Genomic DNA, 19,430 nt, shown 5'->3' with positions numbered 1-19,430 from the left:
AGAAAAGGAAAAATGGGGCAGGAGGGAACACATTTCTTGCACAAATGGGTTACTTAAAGGTGTTCTGGGTGAACAGGAAGGAAACAGTAAGCACATCTTCATTCACTGATGCCCTTGAAGCTCTGACTTGGGGGAAGGATATAGCTTGCCTTGGGACTGCTGATTTTCACATACAGGTGATGTTCCCACCTTGCTGCAAGGAGAGTTCATGTGCTTGTGAGGTGAAATTAATTTGTCATGATATAGAAAAACGTCAAAAAAGAAATCAAGGGTTGGATGTAAATCAAAACCCCAGAGCCCTAGCTTAGTCCCAGGGCTCATTTCAAGACCCAGCTATAAAGCACTAAGAATTAATTTTACTGATATTAGAGGCTAGAACCACATTTATCTTTTCCTTAGCTTTTAGCTTATCTTAACATCAGTCTTAAGGGGCCTTGTAATAATCAAATTATGCATATTTTTCTTCAACTTCCATAGGTGATCTCTACAGTACTAACTAAAAAGCCACTGGTTTTTCGATCTTGCAGATACAATGTCTTGTTCTTCCCACAGCAGCTGGGAAGAAGCATTCTGTTTGTGAAAACATGCAAGCAGAAAATAAACTCAAGTATTCTGATGCAAAAAATAACTTGTTTTGGCAAGTTAAAGTATTTTGTGTGTGTGTATCTGCAAGGTGTTGGTAGCAAAGCTAATTTCTAGTTCATCCAAAATATTGTAAAAGAATAACCAAAACAAAATACAAAACCCCCCAAATATCAGTGTTTGCCAAGTGTTGGAAAAACAAAACAAACCTACTGGTAGCAAAAAATATTTACTTCCCAGCATCTAAAGCTGTTATGGGCATTAGAGAACATTTAGGAAAATGCCTTTTAAAAAAACACTGAAGTGTTATTTTAATAACTTGAAACAGGAGACAGTCAGTGCTACTGATGCATGAAGTTTGGCTCTGTTCTTCTTCTCCTAGCAGGTTGAATTAAGGACTGCCTGTACCAACCTGGCAGACTGATCTCTTTGTTAAGCATCAGCCCTCTCTGTGCCAAGAGAGTTCAACCATCAGTTTCTGAAGGTCTGTGGAAAAAGACCTACCTCTGCTATTTCATCATGGCTTCCCAAAAGTGCCTGTTTGCTGTCTGTTGTTCAGAGATTTCTTGATACAGCACAGCTATGCAAAAAGACAGCTGTCCTAGCATACAAACTGCTAACTTGCTATGTGTGAAGCCACACTTTCTCTTGACAAGACAGCAAAACTGTCACCCTGGCCATTTTCTCTTGTACCTACCCTGTTGTAAAGCACCTGACTCATGTTTAAAAAACAACCTCTGCTTCCTTACAGAGAAACAACTATGACTCCACTTATATCCATTTAAAGACTTACTAAACTCCAAATCATATTTTTAATACTTTCTAAGGACTGTTGATTTCACGGTGCTATATACAGCTGTAAACATTGTCACCTCAGTATTTCTACTTAATTGGTGTGTGTAAACCAGACTCAGAGAGTCTTCTGAGGTGCAAAATAATTCTGAAACTCCAGTTGGAGACTTTTGAACCAAGTGCTGTACAGCAAGCTTTCCTCTCCCAGCAGTGTGACCGTGCCAAGGCGTTCTGTGCCTCACACTGGCTGTCAATGCTTACCGAGCAGCTCAGAGATGCTCATCAGAGGCATTCTGTGCAGGGCTGCGCCCACACCAGAACACCTGCAGGGTGGAATGCATGTGCCTCTGAGTTCCCCACGCAAATCACCAGGGACTGCCCCTACAACAGAGACAGATGCACACAGATGTCAAGTATGAAAGCCAGCGACGTTTAAGGCCATGGGAGGTGATCCCATAAATCGTAAGGAAAATCTGACTTGCTAAAAGTGTCTCACTTCTGAAAGTCAGGTGAAAACTCATGGCTCAAATAGAGTTCTCCTGCAGACTTCTTGCAAGGTAAACATTACTCTGGAACATGAGCTGCCTACGCTGCTGTGACACCAACAGGCAACTTTTTTGAAGCTTCATAAAACTCCTAAGAATGTTGTGCTGAGTTCCTAAGAATTTAACAGCCGCTTTTCCACTTAAGTTTTCAGTAAAAATTAATTAAGATGGCAGAAATATGATATAAGGATAACAACTTGCAGCAGCACTTGCTTACATCTGCTTCACTTGAATATCTTGAGCTTATAGCCAGCTTGTTTCATTTGCTTTTCAACTCTTAATCATCAGTCTCCTGGTAATTTGCTATGTGCTGATGTAGCAAATCACACTTATTATCTGTGTGTGTCTTAAAAAAGAAAAGGGGTGTTTGACAGGAATGTATTTCATAAAATTTACTTTCTCATCCAAAGTTATTAAGGAAACAGCGCTGCATTAACTGCCAGATAAGTGGTTTACTATCCATTTGGTCACAGTTAGACTGAAATAACCCCCCCCAAATTGAGCACAGTCATGTAATTTGTATATGCACTTACTGAACATTTTTTTCTTACTGGGTTTTATCAGTCTAAGGACAATAAATTAGAGGAGGGTGCAGGGCTGTCCCCACCAGCTGTGCCCCATCCACACACAGAAAATGTGAGTGGTGAACTTGGCCATTTTTGAGCTGACAAACCCTGCTAAGAGACAGGACAGCAGTAATGACCCAAATTGCTTCCAGAACAGCAGGCACCTCTGCATGGGGCTCTGAGGGTGTTGAGACACACCAGCTGGGACAGCCGTGACTTGTGCTTAATGTGTGCTGCATAAACACAGCTTCCACAGCTGACAGTTTTAAGAACTGGCATTCATGTAACCAACTGCATAAGAAAACACACTTAAAAGAACTTTACAAAGCTCTTTTTCTGGGTTTTGCCTCTTATTTGAGTTAGACTTGGGCAAAGAGACGCAAAGACTAAGGTTTCTAAATACCTGGTGCATATTGCATACCACCTTAGAGGTCCCATTAACCATGTACAAGTGTGTAGCACAGTAATAAAAGTTACAGAAAACACTGACTGGGAACCTCTCCTTCACAGACTGTGTTTTCATATTGTCTACGCTCTCGGTGGAATGAACTGCTGTGGAATCTAACTGGAGCTCATGAGTTACAAGAACAGGTCAGAAAGGAGCTAGACATCAGTGAGGACACATCCCAAAGATGTCTTGGGCATCTGGGATGTATATTCAGTAACTGGAAAAATAAAAACTGTGCTCCCAAGTGCTCAACAATCAGTTTTGCATCTAATTTGAATACTGCTCAGCTAGTGGGGATGATGGATCACAGGTCTTAACCACTTCTGTGTCTACATCTGGCTGTCTTTCTATACTTCCTATCAATGGTAAAGAGTATGCCTTGTCGTTTTCTTGCTTGAAACTTTTTGCTAGGGTGCAGCACCATCAACTGAGGCATGCTTTCTGCAAATGCAAACAGTGGTTAAAAAAACAAAACAAACCAAAAAAAAACAACCTAAATTTGAAAACCTTTCTAGAAGTTGCCAGATAGGATAGCTGAAGGGAATGTTATTATGACTAAGAGGCTGGATTCCATGCACAAAACAGCTATTTCTAGTGATAAAGCATAAAGGTTAAACGACCGAGGACAAGACTGCCAGATGTAAAATGGAAAGTTTCCAATTTAGGAGCAGCAGAGGAAGAACATGAATTAATATGGAAGGACCAAATTAGCATTATAAAAATCCTCTGAGCCAAACCAAATGCCATTGAAAATAAACTCAGGAACTCTCCCCCTTCTCTGCTCCCTGCATTCCAAGGAGGATTGAATTTAGAATAACCATAGGGAATTTTAGAGAAATCTTACACTTAAATGCAGAGCAAAGGCTTTAAAAGTTAGAGACTGTATGTGCTTCAAAAACACTATTAATAATTCTTGATTCTTCTTCACTACTGCTGTTTAAAAGGAAATAAGTCTTTTGGACATAGGTTTTCTCATTAGTTTTTTCTTTAGTGAAATTGGTAAAGAGCAGGCTGATTCTTCAACAGTTTTGAAACTGGGGTATTAAATGACAATTTCTACCTTTTTATTAACTGGAAGAAAAAACAAATACACACACAAAAACAACAAAATAAAAACCACATTAATAACCAAACACTTTGCAAATACAAAAAAATCCACAGATTGTTTGATTTCCAACCTAGACTACACTTCAGTACTAGCTTCATTAGCTCTACATGCAGAGATACACTGTCAGTCTGGGGGTCCTATACTGCAATATTCTTTGCACATGGCTCTTACTGGTCTCACACACATTTTTGTGGCACTACCTGGCAGATATCAGTCCACTGTGGTATTCCTCAAACTGAAGATACATTATGGATTGTTCAGTCCATAAAAGTCTATTACAGACTTTAAACTGGACTCCTGGAACCTGGGTGTAGCAGATTAAACATCAGCAGTACTAGACTGATGGCTGGCTCGGATGTGGTGCACCTTTTCTGTTGAGCCTGAATTTAAGAAAGCTCCCACAGGATCTGACAGCAAGAGGAGCTTCCACACAGCCAGGATCCACAAAAAGCAGACATGCAGGTAACTAGACTGAAAAGGAATGAGAGATATATGTAAGAAAAACCTGACAGGATTCAGTACATTTAAGCCTAAAAGGATCAGGAAGAGCAGTGTGTCAAATGCTGCAATTAGATGAACAGATTTCAGAACTCTGAAGATAACAAACAGTGGCATGAGGTCTTATGCCACTGCACCTCTTATGCGGCTGCATGGTGTATCTGCAAGAGCCTATGCTCCCATATAGATGGACACTGAAATTCCAGCATAGAAATTGGTAACCACAGGTAAATCAGTAGTACTCAAAATCAGCAGAGTAATTTTGCCACTGATCCCACTGATTCAATCCCTGATCACCTAGAATATCACCTGTAAGTCTGAACATCTGAACCTGCTGGGCAAAACCCAGAAGCCCTATCTGATATTTATGAGACACCTGACAGTGAAGCCCCACTTTCGTTCTTGTAACATCCATGATTATGTCAAACACACAACCACCCTCTGCATTTTATACACACAGTTTGCAAAGCGTTTTAGTTGAACTAATATTTAGGTACATCCAAGCAAACAGAAGAAAGACCGAGGAACCTCTTACCTCATGTTTCAATACCCATCTCCAAAAGCTGCATCTGAAGTTAAAGAACAAATAAGATCCCCAAAATACCAAGATTCCCTACATTATAAGGACAGTATGAAAAACTCCAAACATTGCAGAAATGCAAATATAATCAGTCATTCAAAGAAGAAGATTGTTTATTGACAACAACTAATCTCTTATACTGTTTCTCAACACTGTGATAGATGATATAAATACATTTCACAAGAATGAACAATAAGGTAATGGCTATTGCTAAAGGCAGAACATGCCAGGAGATGAAACAGTGAGTATTTGGTTATCCCCTTCACCTACCAGGTGAACTTACTCATATCTGTGACTCTCAAATAATGGTTCTTAAATAAATAATTAAGTATATTGAGCAGGATAAGCTACTTACTCTTCTACAGTCAAAAATCATATAGAGTGTTAATTGACAGGAAGTAAAATCTATCCCCTCTACGTTTAATAATGGGATTCATCTCACCTGAACTTAGCTGTGATGGTGTAAGTGACCATCACATTCATCTTCACCTGTATCACCACTGGAGAGTGGTAAGAGCCTCTTGATTCAAACTTACCTAAGGTGTCTCAAATAAGCTGGAAATATTTCCCCTTCCTCCCCCAAACCATTCAATGCTCTCCACTGATTTTGGCACAAGTGTAGATTATTTGGTCAGACTGGACATGTACATTTTAGCTAAAAGACACGTGAAATTAATCATCTCATGTTCTAGAAAGAATATTACCTTTAGGAAAGACCCTTATCAGGTAAGTGAGAACCTAATTAGCACACAAGAGGGCTTCTTGCAAGGGAGCTACAATCACTGTCTCACTACTGTTTACAGGGAAAGCAACTACTGGCATTTGCAGAAGAGTCAAGATGCAAATCAGTGGCTCTTTTGGGAGATAGGTATGCCAGTCCATGCTTCTCTGATAAAACTGGAACCTAGGACTGTGAAGGAAGGAACATCTATATGCTCTCAAACATGCAGATAAAACCAATATATGTCTTTATTCTGGTAAATAGTGTAAGATCAAGGTTTAGCTTCACGGCTCTGCAGTTATAGAGCAGAGGGAATTATAGCAAGGAGAAGCTGACAATGAAAACATAGGAACCCTAAAAAGGGAGAAAAGGAAAAGACAAGAACCATCCAAACCTCCAAATATAAGTGTAGGCCAATTCAAAAATAATGCACTACAGCTGCAGGATCAAACTTAGGAGGATTATACTTGATTTCTTATAATCTACTTTCACCCAAAACAGGTTACATCTTTCTAACATAGTTAATGACCTTTCTGTATCTCTAAGGGTTTGGCTGCTGATCTGCCTGCTAAAATTTCAAAACTTGTTCACTGGCAAATTTTCTGAGGCATCTTATTCCATGTCTAGATATTGAGAACATACTCACAGATGTGTTAAGGTGACTGCTGTTCTGACCTTCCTGTGTTGGCATCAATATTTTGGGAGATTTCATAACAAATTTCCCAGTGACTTGCTAATGAACACACAAAATCAGCTAACATGGCCAAAACAGGCATATTCAGGTTGCTACTGGAAGGTGGGAAGGTGAACAGACAGGAGCTGAGGATATAGGTATATGGCTGTGAGACCCAGAAAAAGCCCAGGAAGCATAAGATAATACACAAAGACAAAAGACCTCTACTTACAAAAGCTGTCATTTCATAGTGGACTTTCTCTTTTTATCCAAAAAGTCAAACCTAAAACCTCCATGAAAAATATAGAAATACCAAATATTCTGCAATAGTGTTCACACACTCGGTGTGGCAGCACAAACATGTAAGAACTGAAGTCAGTTATCAGTCAAGGAGTTAAACTCTTCCTTGAAGTAGGTCACTATTTCTAGACAACCAGAACACAAAAACAAAACAAGCGACCTCCATGCCTGTTAAAATAAATCTCCAGCAAAATCTGGGTTTATGAAATGACTGGGCATGATGCAAATGTTGGCCACTGAACTGAAGACTGAACTGAAGAGTGGCCTACTTGTCGTCCTTGAGAAATCGTGGTCAGACAAGAATAAAATTGTAAAAAAATAGCACTGGAGATGGAAGATGTTTCCTACTCTTGAAAACATGTGCCTTGCCAGTTCAGGACTGTCCTTTAACCATGTGGCCTGACCATGGCAGAGATGTTCACCTGCAACTGCTCCGAAACAGAGTTAAAATATTGCTCCTGTTGGAGCAAAGAACTAGATGGTAGTTTGACAGCTCCAAAGGGTTAGATTAGGATAGATTAGGGTGGATTACCCCAGCAGCCCACAGGACAGAACACCCTATTTGCTGGGTGTCTAGCCTGTTATGGACAGGCTGTGTATCTGTATGCTTGAAAGAGTAAAAAAGAGAAAGATGTTCTTCTCACCTCACATCTGACAGGCTCTGTAAGCTCTTACTTTGAAGCCCCCTCACTCCCACTTCCTGTACACACAGCAAAGATTAAATCAATTTGCTCAGAAACATGCAGGTCATCTCCAACTAAATCTGAGGTTTGCTTTATCTAATTTTTCAGAATCAAAGATACATTTGGAAATGTACATTTTCTCAGTTGAACTCAATGTTAGAGCTATTCAAGCTCCTCCTCTGCATTTCTTCTCCCCTGCACACCACCACTAGCACCTGCTTAGGAGAAGCTATAAACTAGCATCTTTCACAAGTATACATTGTGGCTGAATTTTGGCAGTGAGTCAACTTTTGTGCTTGATGTGCAACAGAGGAAGCTGCTGCCCATAACTACCAAATTTACCTATGAGAGGCATAGGGTCCGCTCTTTATGCCATTCACTGAAATGCACTCTCCCTGGTCCACTGCATGGAGAATCTGTCTTGCTTCCACATTCTGGTGAGACAAAGTGAGGCAGTGCTGGTGGGTACAAATCCAGTTTCTGCTGTGGATCTCTTCTGGGTACAAACATGACTGGCTGCTGCCACAGCCACTTTAGTGACAACTCCCAAAGTAAGAACACTAAGGCTGAAGGTAAGCCACGGAAACTGGTTCCCCTCCACAATTATGTGAAGGGTAAAGAAATTGTTCTGCTTTTCATGAACTTAATTGCTTTCAATATATGCAATTGCTAAAACCAAGCCTGCACAGCATAAATCCTGCAAACTGGATGTAATCCTGAAGCTGTACATTTGGCTTCTCAGTTGCATTGACCTTACTGTGTCCATACACAAAAGCACCACATTCCCAAAAGGCCCGGTGCTGCAGGGAAACAGGAGAGGTACCCCTGAGAGTGCTCTTGCACAGAGTAACTACCCCACAAATTGAAAGCATGCTGGATTACACAGCAGGGAGATGTGGCACTTGGACTTCTCCTGGTGCTGTGTCAAGGTAAGCAACTTGCCCCTCCATGAGGGTTGTGTAAGCCTGGAGAAGGTACCTGCAAAAGTCCGGCCCAGTGACAGGGACCTTTCTTTCTCTAATTAGTACTTCTGGAGGACTGATCTGCTTGTGAGAGCAATGTCCTGGCTAGGTTATGCCATACTACCTAGTAAGCAGCTCCATAAATATTGATTTTTGCCTGGCTGTCATGGGTTTCAATTCTGGTTTTCAGTTCTGCTGACTACATGACACATGGAAGGTGGACTCACAATACCAGGCAGTGTTTAGCAGTACATGCAGTTCTTTTCTTTTGTGTGTTTTCTTTGAAAAAGCACTCTGTCAGAATCAAATAGAGCTGTTACTCTTCCGGCCACCTCTAACAGTAATCATGGTCTCAAGTTAATAAAGACACACAAAAGCAAGGAGATCTGCACACAAGGTGGCCACCTATAATTCTGGGCTGTAGTCTGCTTAGCAGAGGAGATTATGGTGTCTCTCTGGAGGGGCAGCGTGTAACAACAAAAATTTATTTGGGAACATCACCAGGTCATTCAGTGGAGATTAACAGCATCTTCTTTGGCAGTCAGCCAGAGGCATGTGAATCAGCCTACAACGGCTCTCATGACATTCAATACAAATGAAAGAGCTTAGTAACAAGAGTCAAGCATTTTTCTTTTCCAATAAAGAAGCTCAGGCACTTAGAAAATTTACCCTACACCGAACAGCAAATAAACTGCATACATACAGTTGGACAGAGACTTGGGTTCTCCTGTGCATTCCAGCTGGCTACGTCTCAGAAGATTAGCACAAACATCCCTTGCTACTTGGATAAACTCTACTGCAGAATAAAACTGCTCCCTATCAGTCTAACAGAGGAGCCTCTACTACATCACTCACTGAGTTTACTCACTGCCATCCTGGCTCAAACTGAAGCACAAAGACACAGTAAGATGAACAGAGATGCATCTTTCTGAAACTCAAGGAAGGAACACTGACTGCATCAGATTCAGGCCACTACTTCCTGCTTTCAGCTCTTTGTGCACCAAATTCACTCACAGAGGAAACTGAGCAATCCCAAGTAGTTTCCTTTTGAATCACATCTAGTGACATTTGTGTTTTGGAAGGGGGACAAGCTTGTTTCTTCTACTGAGAAATGTCTTATCTGCCAGCACATTTTGGGACAAGAAGCTGCTCTTGACTATGGTAATAGTGGGAGATACAACCTAATTTGACTGGTGTTGCAAACAAAATAAGTCCCCTAAGAGGTGAAGTGGTTGCAAGCAGGTCATCATCTGGCTATTTTTGAGGCCATGAGTGGGATCTACTGTGCCTTTGTGAGGATTTGTTAATACTACTGTATCTTGTTCCTCCAAGGCTGGAATTGCTTTCACAGGTGAGCTGGCCAAGGGAAGAAGGGACTGTATTTTTGAATTTACAGGAAATGCTGCCCACATCAAACTCTCTTCTCTCCACTCCTTCAGTTTTGCAGAAAGAAATTAACATTTCATGTAAAACAGCCTGCTTTGATAGCTGCCTGAATGCCCCATTAAACATTTTCCACACCTCAGGGGTGACAAGTATCCGGTCATAAATTGCAATTTTTCATGGATTTTCTAAGTCATAGGTTGACACAAGAAGAGGTTATCACCCTCTGATCAGTATGTAGAGGAATCACACTCTTTAGCAGTACACTTCAATGGATACAGCAAGAGTTAAAGAATAGACTTAAAAGCAAAGCCCTTTGATTTTGAACATATGGCTCCTAGAAAAATGTTAGCAGATATTATTTCACCAGCATAGCCCTGAGACAGCAATAAAATATAATTCCATGATGGACAAGTGCCATTATTTGTTGTGATTGTAGTTATCACTATTCATCTTCTATTTACATGTCATGTAAACACGTACCATATTTTGTAACGGCACACTGAAATCAAAGCTTCTGCCCCAGTGACAAATTTAATTCTATCAAATATTTAACAGCAGACATTTACATGGGCCATCCACAACTCCAATGAGAGCCGGGGAGGACTGGAGGACAGTAACTGCAAAGAAAAACGTCACCCTTCCATCCTCCCAAGTCCAAGACAGTAAAGCAAATTTCACTGTTAGGATTGCAAATTTGTAATCTCTAGTCTTCAATCTCAATCCCTGGGTGACAGAAATGAGGAAAAGGAACAAAGACAGGATCACAGGTTTGCAAAAACAAATTTCTGTAGGCGAGGCTGTAATATCTTTGTAATTTCCCTCCATTTAAAACAACTAAGTTTTGGCTGTCATCCAGCATTCCTAGCTTAAGCACCTGTACAGAATTGAAATTCTAGGTGACCTGTGAAGCCATCCTCCTAAAGTAAGTGCCTCATTTCCTCTGTATTGCCAAATGGGAGAGGTGCCCTAAAGGCCTCTGGAGAGAGGACCTATTAGCTCCTCTTGGTTAAGAAATCTTCCTCAAAACCCTGCCTGCTCTTATAGACAGACCTGCAAAGCCCATCACAGAGCAACACAAGTCTGCAGTTCTCCTGTGTATTTCACTCCTCAACATAAGCTGCCAACTCAAACTCAAAAGCTTCTTTCAATTTATCCAAATAATCAGGTCTTTTCCCTTTCCCTCTCACTCTAGAAAGAAATAATCTCCTGACGTATTTTCCACTCTCCACAACATCCAGGATTCCTAAATGAAAACTGTCTTCTTACTGTCAAAACAAGCTGCATTGCTCATCAACTTCTTACTTTAGGTTGCATCATCCTTTGCTGTTTTGTTGTCTCATAAGTGTTGCCAGCTGAGCCACAGAATCATTGATTCTGCAGTGGCTGTAAGAGAACGGGTCATCTGAGTCCACTGGGCAGGCAGGAGGAAGAAGGCCAGCTGTCAAGCAGTCAGCAGAGCAGAGAACAGTATTTTCCCTCAGTCCAGTTCTTGACATGATCTGCCTGTGTAGGCTGTGCCAGAGCACCAGACAGTGGACACTGCTGGAGTCGTGTAGAACCTCCTCCTGATGAGCTGCCCTAGGCTCTGCCTATCCCTGCATTCTCTCTGTCCCGTAGCTTTTGCATCACTAAATGCTGCCTGTATCTAACAGAGGACAGGTACTTCAGCAGCCAGGAAAGCATGTATGCATTATACACAGAAAGGATACATGGCAGAACACACAGTATCCAACTTGAATCTTGGTGACTGAACATGAGACAGAGGGCTTTTCTCTACTACTAAACCAAAAGTCCCTGTCTCCATTTGCTGACTTACAATTCAATGTTATTTTGCTGCAGTGTGGTTGAATGCTGTAGTCTGTATTTGAGGTGGCTCTAGCAGCTGTATGGAAGGCTGGCAGGAAAGGGAGCCCATCACAGCACAGAGTCCTGGAACTCAGATACATCCCATCTTGCAGAAGGCCTCTTTCCAAGCTATGAACAACCGACCAGCAAGAGTTACTGCTCCCTGACAATCCTAGGGCAACCCAGAACTGCAGCAATGCTCATTAACCTTCAGCAGCATTTCTATCGAGGACAGCATTTGCATCAAAGTCTGCCCCTACCACAAGGAAGTGGCAAGTAGGGGAGGGAGAGACAGCCTGGCTTGCTCGAAAGGTAGTAAAACTGATAAGGGATCAGCATTAATCCATGTGAGGAGAAAGCTGTCATTTATTACTTCCTTATGTGACACGCTTCAACATTTTTCCAGAAACAAAGAGACTAAGGAAACAAAGTAAAAGTCAGGATCAATCCCTTGTGTTTCTCCTGGCATGACACCTCTCTAAGAAAACAGCTTTTCTGAACTCACGCCCAGCAACTTCAATGACCTTGATACAAATCTCTCAATCTCGGTACCCCGTCACAGGAGTTAGCAAGAATCTTAGCTCTTATCTGCAGAAGTAGCAAGTTTCTTGTTCCATCTCGCTCACTGGAGCTGGAGGGTGTTTAAAAAGGTGACTTGGTGAAGCTTATAAAAAGCTACAAAAGAAGAAAAAGTGGGCAGATTAAAAACATGCGAGCAAATTACTTTAACCGCATGTTTTGATTGTATTTTTTAACTGTGGGAGGGAAGCTTTCCCTAGGGACTGCTGGAAGGTGAAAATAGGTGAGCTGCTGCTGGGGACCATGCTTCTGTTGCGGGCTGTAGGCACACAGCGTTCAGCTCTGCATCCAGCCAGAAAGCTGTGTCTGAATAAGTGACAGAGCTCTCACACTTCCATGTTTGCTGCCCCACAGGGATTTGGCCAGCATGTGCCTTTGATGCCAATGCAAAGGAAAACCACTCCCAAATTAATCTGTGTAAGTGTCACTCAGCAGCAATTTGAACTCTGCAGTAAAAGGAACAATTCTGACTTTGTAAAAGCACAAGCATGAAAAAGGGTAGTGCACTTAGCTGGGACTCACAAAAGACCATAAGTGATATTAACATCAAAGGTACACCTTTTATCATAGTCACGTCTACTTTTTTGGCAGCAGAGAGGGATATGGAAAATTGCTGGGGGAAAACATTCCAGAATTAATAACCTAGTACTGGTATTTGTTAATATTTTGGACATGTTCTGCACTGGGCACTTAGTGCTTTTCAACCTAGGAGACACAAGAGCTTATTTCTAAACTGATTTTTTTTTTTAAAGGTTAGATTAGCCATCCTTATTATCACTGTTTTACTTTCTGCATGAATAGCCCCTTACAAGACCTTCTGCAATCAATCTTCCTCAACACCAGAAGTGTTCAGAGTTCTACAGACCAGCAAGGCACTAGGCACAGGCACAGTTTAGCAGTAACTATCTGTGTGACTTGACTGGGTTGGTTTTGGTTTAGTTTACACAAATAAGGCCATGTTACTTATGTTTTCATGCATGCATATCTACTGGCGGAGGAATATCCCTGGGTGAGATTTCTTACATGATATCAGTTTGGGAGATAACAAGCTGAGTCTGCTGATGTTGGAAATGCAGCCTTTCCCGAGTTCTTTTTCAGTGTACATTTCTTCTCATGCCTTTCTTGCAATAGGAGAGTTGCTCTCTGTCTCATGCTTACGTCAGCCCAGAAGACCCTCCCAGACAGTCTGTGGAATCCGACTGCAAGTTTCTTGGCACGTGTTTCATTTTACACTTAGAAGCATCAGAAATGAAACTAAATCTGCTTTCTCAGAAAATATATTCTTCTCTCATTCCCCAGGAAACCTTAGCCTTAGACTACTAGGAGATGACTGGCACTTGGAGAAAAGCAAAATAAAATTTAGTGAAGCTGGCTTCCATGCACATAAATGTTGATGCAAAAGTAATTTCAGTCTGATTTACAAATACCAAGGCAGTGCTCTAAATGTATTGCCCAGATCATTAGAAAAACTACTTCTGAGAGATGTAAATGACCTAATGCTCCATCAAAAGCACTGGGAAATAGTAAAGTCGAAGAGAATGATGACACTTGAGATGATATATAAAAAACCACTTGCTTAAATGTTCAATGGAAAGACTGGCTCAAAGGCAAAGTTTAGGTTCACTAATTTCATGTCATGAAATCTCACACACTTGACTGAAATTCAGAAGCCTCGGGCCTCTATCCTTCCTTCACTCATTGAAGATTTAATAGCAGACTGTGCGAGTTCTCATGTTATTATAATGAAATCAATGCCTGAAACCGCACATGAGTGTAATTTACTGCACACACCGGTAAGTGTTTGTCTAATGTGATTTACTGCCGGACCCCAGCGGTCAGGGCGGATTTCACTCTCACCTGTAGGTACAGGACTGTATGAACTCGCGCAGTTCTGAGCTGGGAGACATCAGTTCCACGAGAACTGGAAGTTTCTTGGGACTGAAGGTAGAAACGAAAGCCCCCACAATGGACCTGCTCAGTGCCTCACCTCCGCTCGCCGGAGTGCTGGCGCCAGGCGGGACCCCAGCGCTGTGTGCCACCAGGGCGCTGCCGTCCCCTGCCCTCACCCGCCCTGCTCACCTGCTGTACACCAGGCACTCCATGTGGTTGATCTCCTTGTCGGAGCGGTAGCGGCTGTAATCCTCCCAGAGGTCCTTGATGGCGGTGACCGCCAAGATGAAGAGCACGGGGGCCAAGGCCAGCTCCGGCTGGAAGGCATTGACGGCTGGCACGAAGTTGAGGAGGGCGATGAACACAAAGTAGACATTGGCCAGGCGGTGGAACTGCTCGAAGAGGTTCTTGGGCAGGAAGGACAATGCCGTGTACTTGGTGGTCTTGAGCCGGTTGCAGGCCAGGACTGTCCTCTTGGATTTCTCCGGCTCGGCCTCAGGTAACAGCAGGCTGGAACGCACCAGCCGCGTCTTACTCTCCTTCTTCTTCCTCCGCCTCCTCTTCCTCTGCCTCTCCTTCCCCTCCGGCAGCACCTGGGGCGCTCCCTCTCCTCCTGCCGAGCCCTGGGACATCGCTGCCGCCCCGGTGTCCTCGCCCGGGCAGCGCGGGCAGCTCCCACGGGCAGGCACGGCCCTAAGTTATCATCCTGCGCCGCCCGCCACGGCTCTCCTTCCCTCTTCCCCTCCGGGGGCGGGCAGGGGGAGGAGGGCTCTTTCGAACTCGCTCCTAGCCGCTCTGCCGGGACCTCTCTCGCTTTCTCCTCCTCCTCCTGGCCGGGGAGGGGACGTGGGCAGGCGGGGAGCCGAGCCCTCCTGCCGCGGGCCTCTCCCCGTCCCGGGCGCGGGGGATGCAGGCAGGGCCGGGGGAGCGGGAAGCGGGAGCGGCCCTTCCGCGCACAGCCTGCCCCGAGCGCCGTCCCGTCCCGTCCCGGCCCGGCGTACGCACCCGGCAGGACACTTTGGCGGCGGCTTTTGACTTGGAGTTACGTGTGGAATGGGGAAAGAAGTTCGAGCGGGGAAAGAGAAAATTCCCACTGAAGCGTCGGCGCTGCGCACCGGCCTTTATCCACGGTGCCCCAGCAGCAGCAGCTGGTGGGAGTTTTCACCAGCTGACTCTCGGCGAAACACTCTACTTTCTGCCTGAGTCCGTGTGCCACGTCGATAGACATCCCCGTGCTTAGCCTGGGAGCTAAAGCACAACATCTCCCGGCTCCTCACGTCTGTCTGGTACACCGGCTCTGTTGGTGGCGTCCGTGGTGCCTGGGACAACCCCACAGGTGGGAACAAGAAAAATGAGGTTTCCGATGGAAAGCATTAGGCGCTGCCACCTCCGCACACGCCCTGGCTGTGCTGTGTTGTAACGCACGTTCGACTCTGTGAATTTTCCTATTCCCTTGTGGTAGGGTAGGTCTTTCCAGCAAGGATTGGAAAATGCCTATCTCTTGCTCGGTGGTTTACACTCTGTACTTTCTGGAGAAAAATACAGTTACGGGTCATGATGGATAGACAAGAAATAAAGAAGAGAAGATAATTTAGATTGAAAGATTTAATCTAAAATCACAAGTATACAAATGTAGTGAATAAATGCAGAGATTTAAAGAACAAAGAATAAGAGAATAATTAAATTACTGCTATTAGGTGTGACATGAATCTTTACTGCATCGTTTTAGGTTGGGATTTAAGAGCAGACCCTTTGGATATGGGATTCCGCAAGCAGCGTGAGAGGCTGACACAGGTCACTCCAGGCTGTGTCTAACCTGTGGCACAGATGCATTTTAGCGGGGGACTCTTGGTCCTGATCCTGTGATATCCCAAGGTGGGATCATACTGAGTACAAAAGTACTTCATTCCTGTCAACATGTTTCTTGTTGTCACAGAAAATAGGCATAGAGTATAAACATCTAGTCTTGATACCAGGTCAGGTGAGGACAGTACTGGGGCATTTTCTGAGAAAGTACTTAGTCCCACAGCTCAGATGCTGCCATGGCAAATTCCATGAAGACCAAGAAGTGAAAGCCATTACCCGAGCCTCGCAGATTGTATGTGCTGCTGTGTTTTCATCCTTCCTTCTCCCATTTGCAGTATGTTTGTAATTGCTCTTTAAAGTGTCTGGCTAATTAGGAGCCCTTTTCTGGCCCTGAGGCACTATGTGAGTGCTAGTTCAGCCCATGACCTGGTACTGGTGCTGTGAGAAGCCACAACTCTTTACCAATCCTGCTGTCCACTCTTCTGATGCTACTTCAAACTTAGCAGGGATTTCCTGGGTTTCTCAGCTCTTGGAATATAGACACAGCAATGTTTTAATTAGTGCAAGGAGAAGAGGGAAAATCGGGCTGTTCTGTTTTTGGTTTTGATGGTCTCGTTGGGGTTTATTTTGTTTTTGTTTTTTTCTCTTTTTTTTTTTTTTTTTTTTTTTTTGCAAAGTCTGCTCCTTTGTTAATAAGGAAAAAGTACAAAATGTTAAGAGAAAAAGAGAAACCAAAACAAATTCAAAAATCCCTCCTTATTTCAATTTTCTGTGGGTCTTTTTTTTTTTTTTTTTTTTTTTTGTTTCTTTGTTTGTTTACACTTGTGTTAACTTAAAGGGGGAAAGCTGGAATGAACAAACATCCTTTTTCTGTGCTCTGGAAATGCTGAAATGGGATGAGGAGGACATTTTATCATTGTGCAATATTCCCATAAACTGAGCTTCATCCCTCCAAGGGCTCCTTGCAGGCAGCAGCGGATACTCCAAAAAGTGAATTGCTGGAATTTCTGCCACTGGCCTGCCAGCCACTGCAACTCACTATTTTGTAGGTCTCTGGTTCATCCCAGGCCTCCAGGAGCTGAAGCACTGTTCAAGCTGCATTTTTCCTCTAGATGGCCCTCCACCTTGTTTACACAGATTAGAGGAGAAGCAACAGTACTATTTGTTCCTTTCTCCTGCCAAAGCTCATCACTTCTTAGAATAAACTGTTCATATCTTTATCAGTGTCAGGTGACTTACCTGGAATTCCAGGTATACTCAAATGGCTTGAGTATAGCACATCTGAGTGGAAAGATGGTGCACACACAAGTGTTAAGGAGTAGTGAGAGCCTGTGCTGGCAGGAGAAGTTAGCCAGTTGCTCAGTCACTGTGTCCACCACATTAAAATGATGTGTAAATCATCAAAAAATGGTGTCTAGATCAGGTTTAGCACTGCATATTCAGCAAACTTTCAGTAACTGAAAATAAATTAAGGGTTAGATATGTAGTAATGTTAAACTTTCAAACAGAGAGCTCAAGGCAAGGTAAGAAAAGACAATTCTCACATTCCCCTGAAGCTACTTGTTTAAGGAAAACACCTGTGCAAGTTTGGAGAGCCTAACCTGGGATGAATTGTGGTTATACCTAGCAGTATTGGCCAAACCTGTGACACCAGATATCCCAAAATTGTCAGTTACAAATCCCACAGTTATAAGAAATGCTCTATAAGTCAGTGGGCTAGACTTTAAAACCTGTTTTACTTGCATAATTTTGGAGTGCTCAGGATTCACATTAACAAGATTTCTTCTGGAATGGAGTAAAAGGCGAGAAACTTTAAGATACTGAACAGAAGCTGAAAGTTTTTATGCAATTCCCATGAGCTGAATTTTGCAAACAGATACAGCATCAGAAAGATAACAAACAGTTGGGCGGGAGCCTCTGAAGAATTATGTCTTTGTTTGCTAAATTGTTTATTAAAAGCAATTTAAAGCCTTTGTATTTGAGTATGTATTGGCAGAGTTAAGTGCCGCCCTTGGAAAGTTTCACTATACAAAAAAAAAAAAAAAAAAGTAGAAAGTATTGCCACACAGCTTTTTAGCTTTTTAGCTCTTGACCACACCCCACTGGTTAAGAGCAAAAAAGCTCTTCCCATATCGTTGACCAGGACTTTCTCTGTTGCTAGTAAATGGCTTTTTAACTGATACAGGCAAGCTAAAGTATTGCAAGGCAGTGCCATGAGGAAAGGATGTGGCACCCCTCTGCTTTCTGTGCAGTCACATGAGGAATCCAAAATTCTGGAAATTTATTCTAAAACCTGACAAAATGTAATCCATGATAAATAAAAACAAGAGTTAACCTTACTTCAAAAAGCCTTTAAAAACTAATGTTTGTTAGGCTTTTCTAGCCAAAAATTTTGTCAATGTAGACACTGCCAAGAATTTAGTCCTTCCTTTCCATTTGCAAATAAAATTGTTCAAAGGGGGTTTGAGAAAACATGAATATTTGTATCTAAACTCATATCTGACCTCTCCCTGCCCACACAGTTCAAGTATGTGAGGTTGGAAATAAGAGGCAGGCAGGCAGCAAAATCAGCTTTCAACTGGTACAAAATACACATGGACAAGTCTGGCTTTAGCTTTTGCATACAAAAAGACAAGTATGTTGCTTTTGTTGTCAACTGCAGTACACCTGCATCTCCTTTTTATGGAGTCTTCTGGAGGAAAGGAGGTGAAAAGAAATTGGCTTTAAATCATTCTGGATGATGCATGGATCCTACAAAGTATCACCTTCAAGAAACAGAAGTAAACTGTTTTGAAAAGCCAGAGGAGCCAAGAGCCAAAGACTAGATTTACAGGATAACCTGAACTAAAATGTAGGCTCTAGTAAACTAAAATATGGACTCTTTGCTGTTTTTCAGGGTCATTGCCACTAAACCCAGGTGATGTCTACAGATTGCTCTGTGCTCTAATTGCTCCCTGCACTCATTGATGTCTCCTTCCCGTCCAGAGCTCTTCCTTTGTTGTCACAAAGCTTTTTCTCAGTGTTCTTAATCTCACTGCATTTTGCTTGGTATCTACTCTCTTATTTCTCCTGCCATTAACCTGAATCCAGCCTCTGATGCCCAATATCTCTTGAATTTCCAGCTCTCTCCAGAGCCTTTTCCAGTGCCCGACTCTTTTTCTCAACTGTGCACATTTTCTTCAGAAAATGAAAAAGGAGAGATGTTCTAAGCATCACTTATGCTGATACTATACCTAATGAGCTCTTTGATAGCTTGGGCCACTAAATGCTGAACCTTAAGGTATGGCACTGCCTTTACAGCTAGAAGGAACTACAGGATTTTCTGGCCCAAGATACTGTATTAACTTGGCCTTTTAGATGCCACACGTGCTAGAGCTTAAAATCATTATTAAACTGTTATGTGGACAGGCTGGTTGCTCAGAGATCAGATAATCAGTTTTATTCCTCTTCTCAGGGTCTTCAGCCC

General features: G+C 42.7%; 1 protein-coding gene and 1 long non-coding RNA gene across 2 annotated transcripts in view; one reads left to right on the top strand and one right to left on the bottom strand.

Moving 5' to 3' along the window:
* ATP10A (ATPase phospholipid transporting 10A (putative)) overlaps positions 1-15,058 on the bottom strand; it is a 111,258-nt gene extending 96,200 nt beyond the window's left edge. Inside the window, exon 1 of the mRNA XM_068182680.1 lies at positions 14,348-15,058. Within this exon, the coding sequence (XP_068038781.1) occupies positions 14,348-14,790 (443 nt within the window). The 5' untranslated portion in view covers positions 14,791-15,058. The remainder of the gene's footprint in view (positions 1-14,347) is intronic.
* The window catches only part of LOC137469696 (uncharacterized), a 42,323-nt gene continuing 37,438 nt past the window's right edge, over positions 14,546-19,430 (top strand). The window contains exon 1 of the long non-coding RNA XR_010996651.1: positions 14,546-14,657. This is a non-coding gene — a long non-coding RNA (uncharacterized lncRNA). The remainder of the gene's footprint in view (positions 14,658-19,430) is intronic.

The sequence above is a fragment of the Anomalospiza imberbis genome, chromosome 2 (genome assembly GCF_031753505.1).
Source record: "Anomalospiza imberbis isolate Cuckoo-Finch-1a 21T00152 chromosome 2, ASM3175350v1, whole genome shotgun sequence".
In the NCBI taxonomy this organism is placed as follows: Eukaryota; Metazoa; Chordata; class Aves; order Passeriformes; family Viduidae; genus Anomalospiza; species Anomalospiza imberbis.
This window is presented reverse-complemented; position numbering and strand designations above follow the sequence as displayed.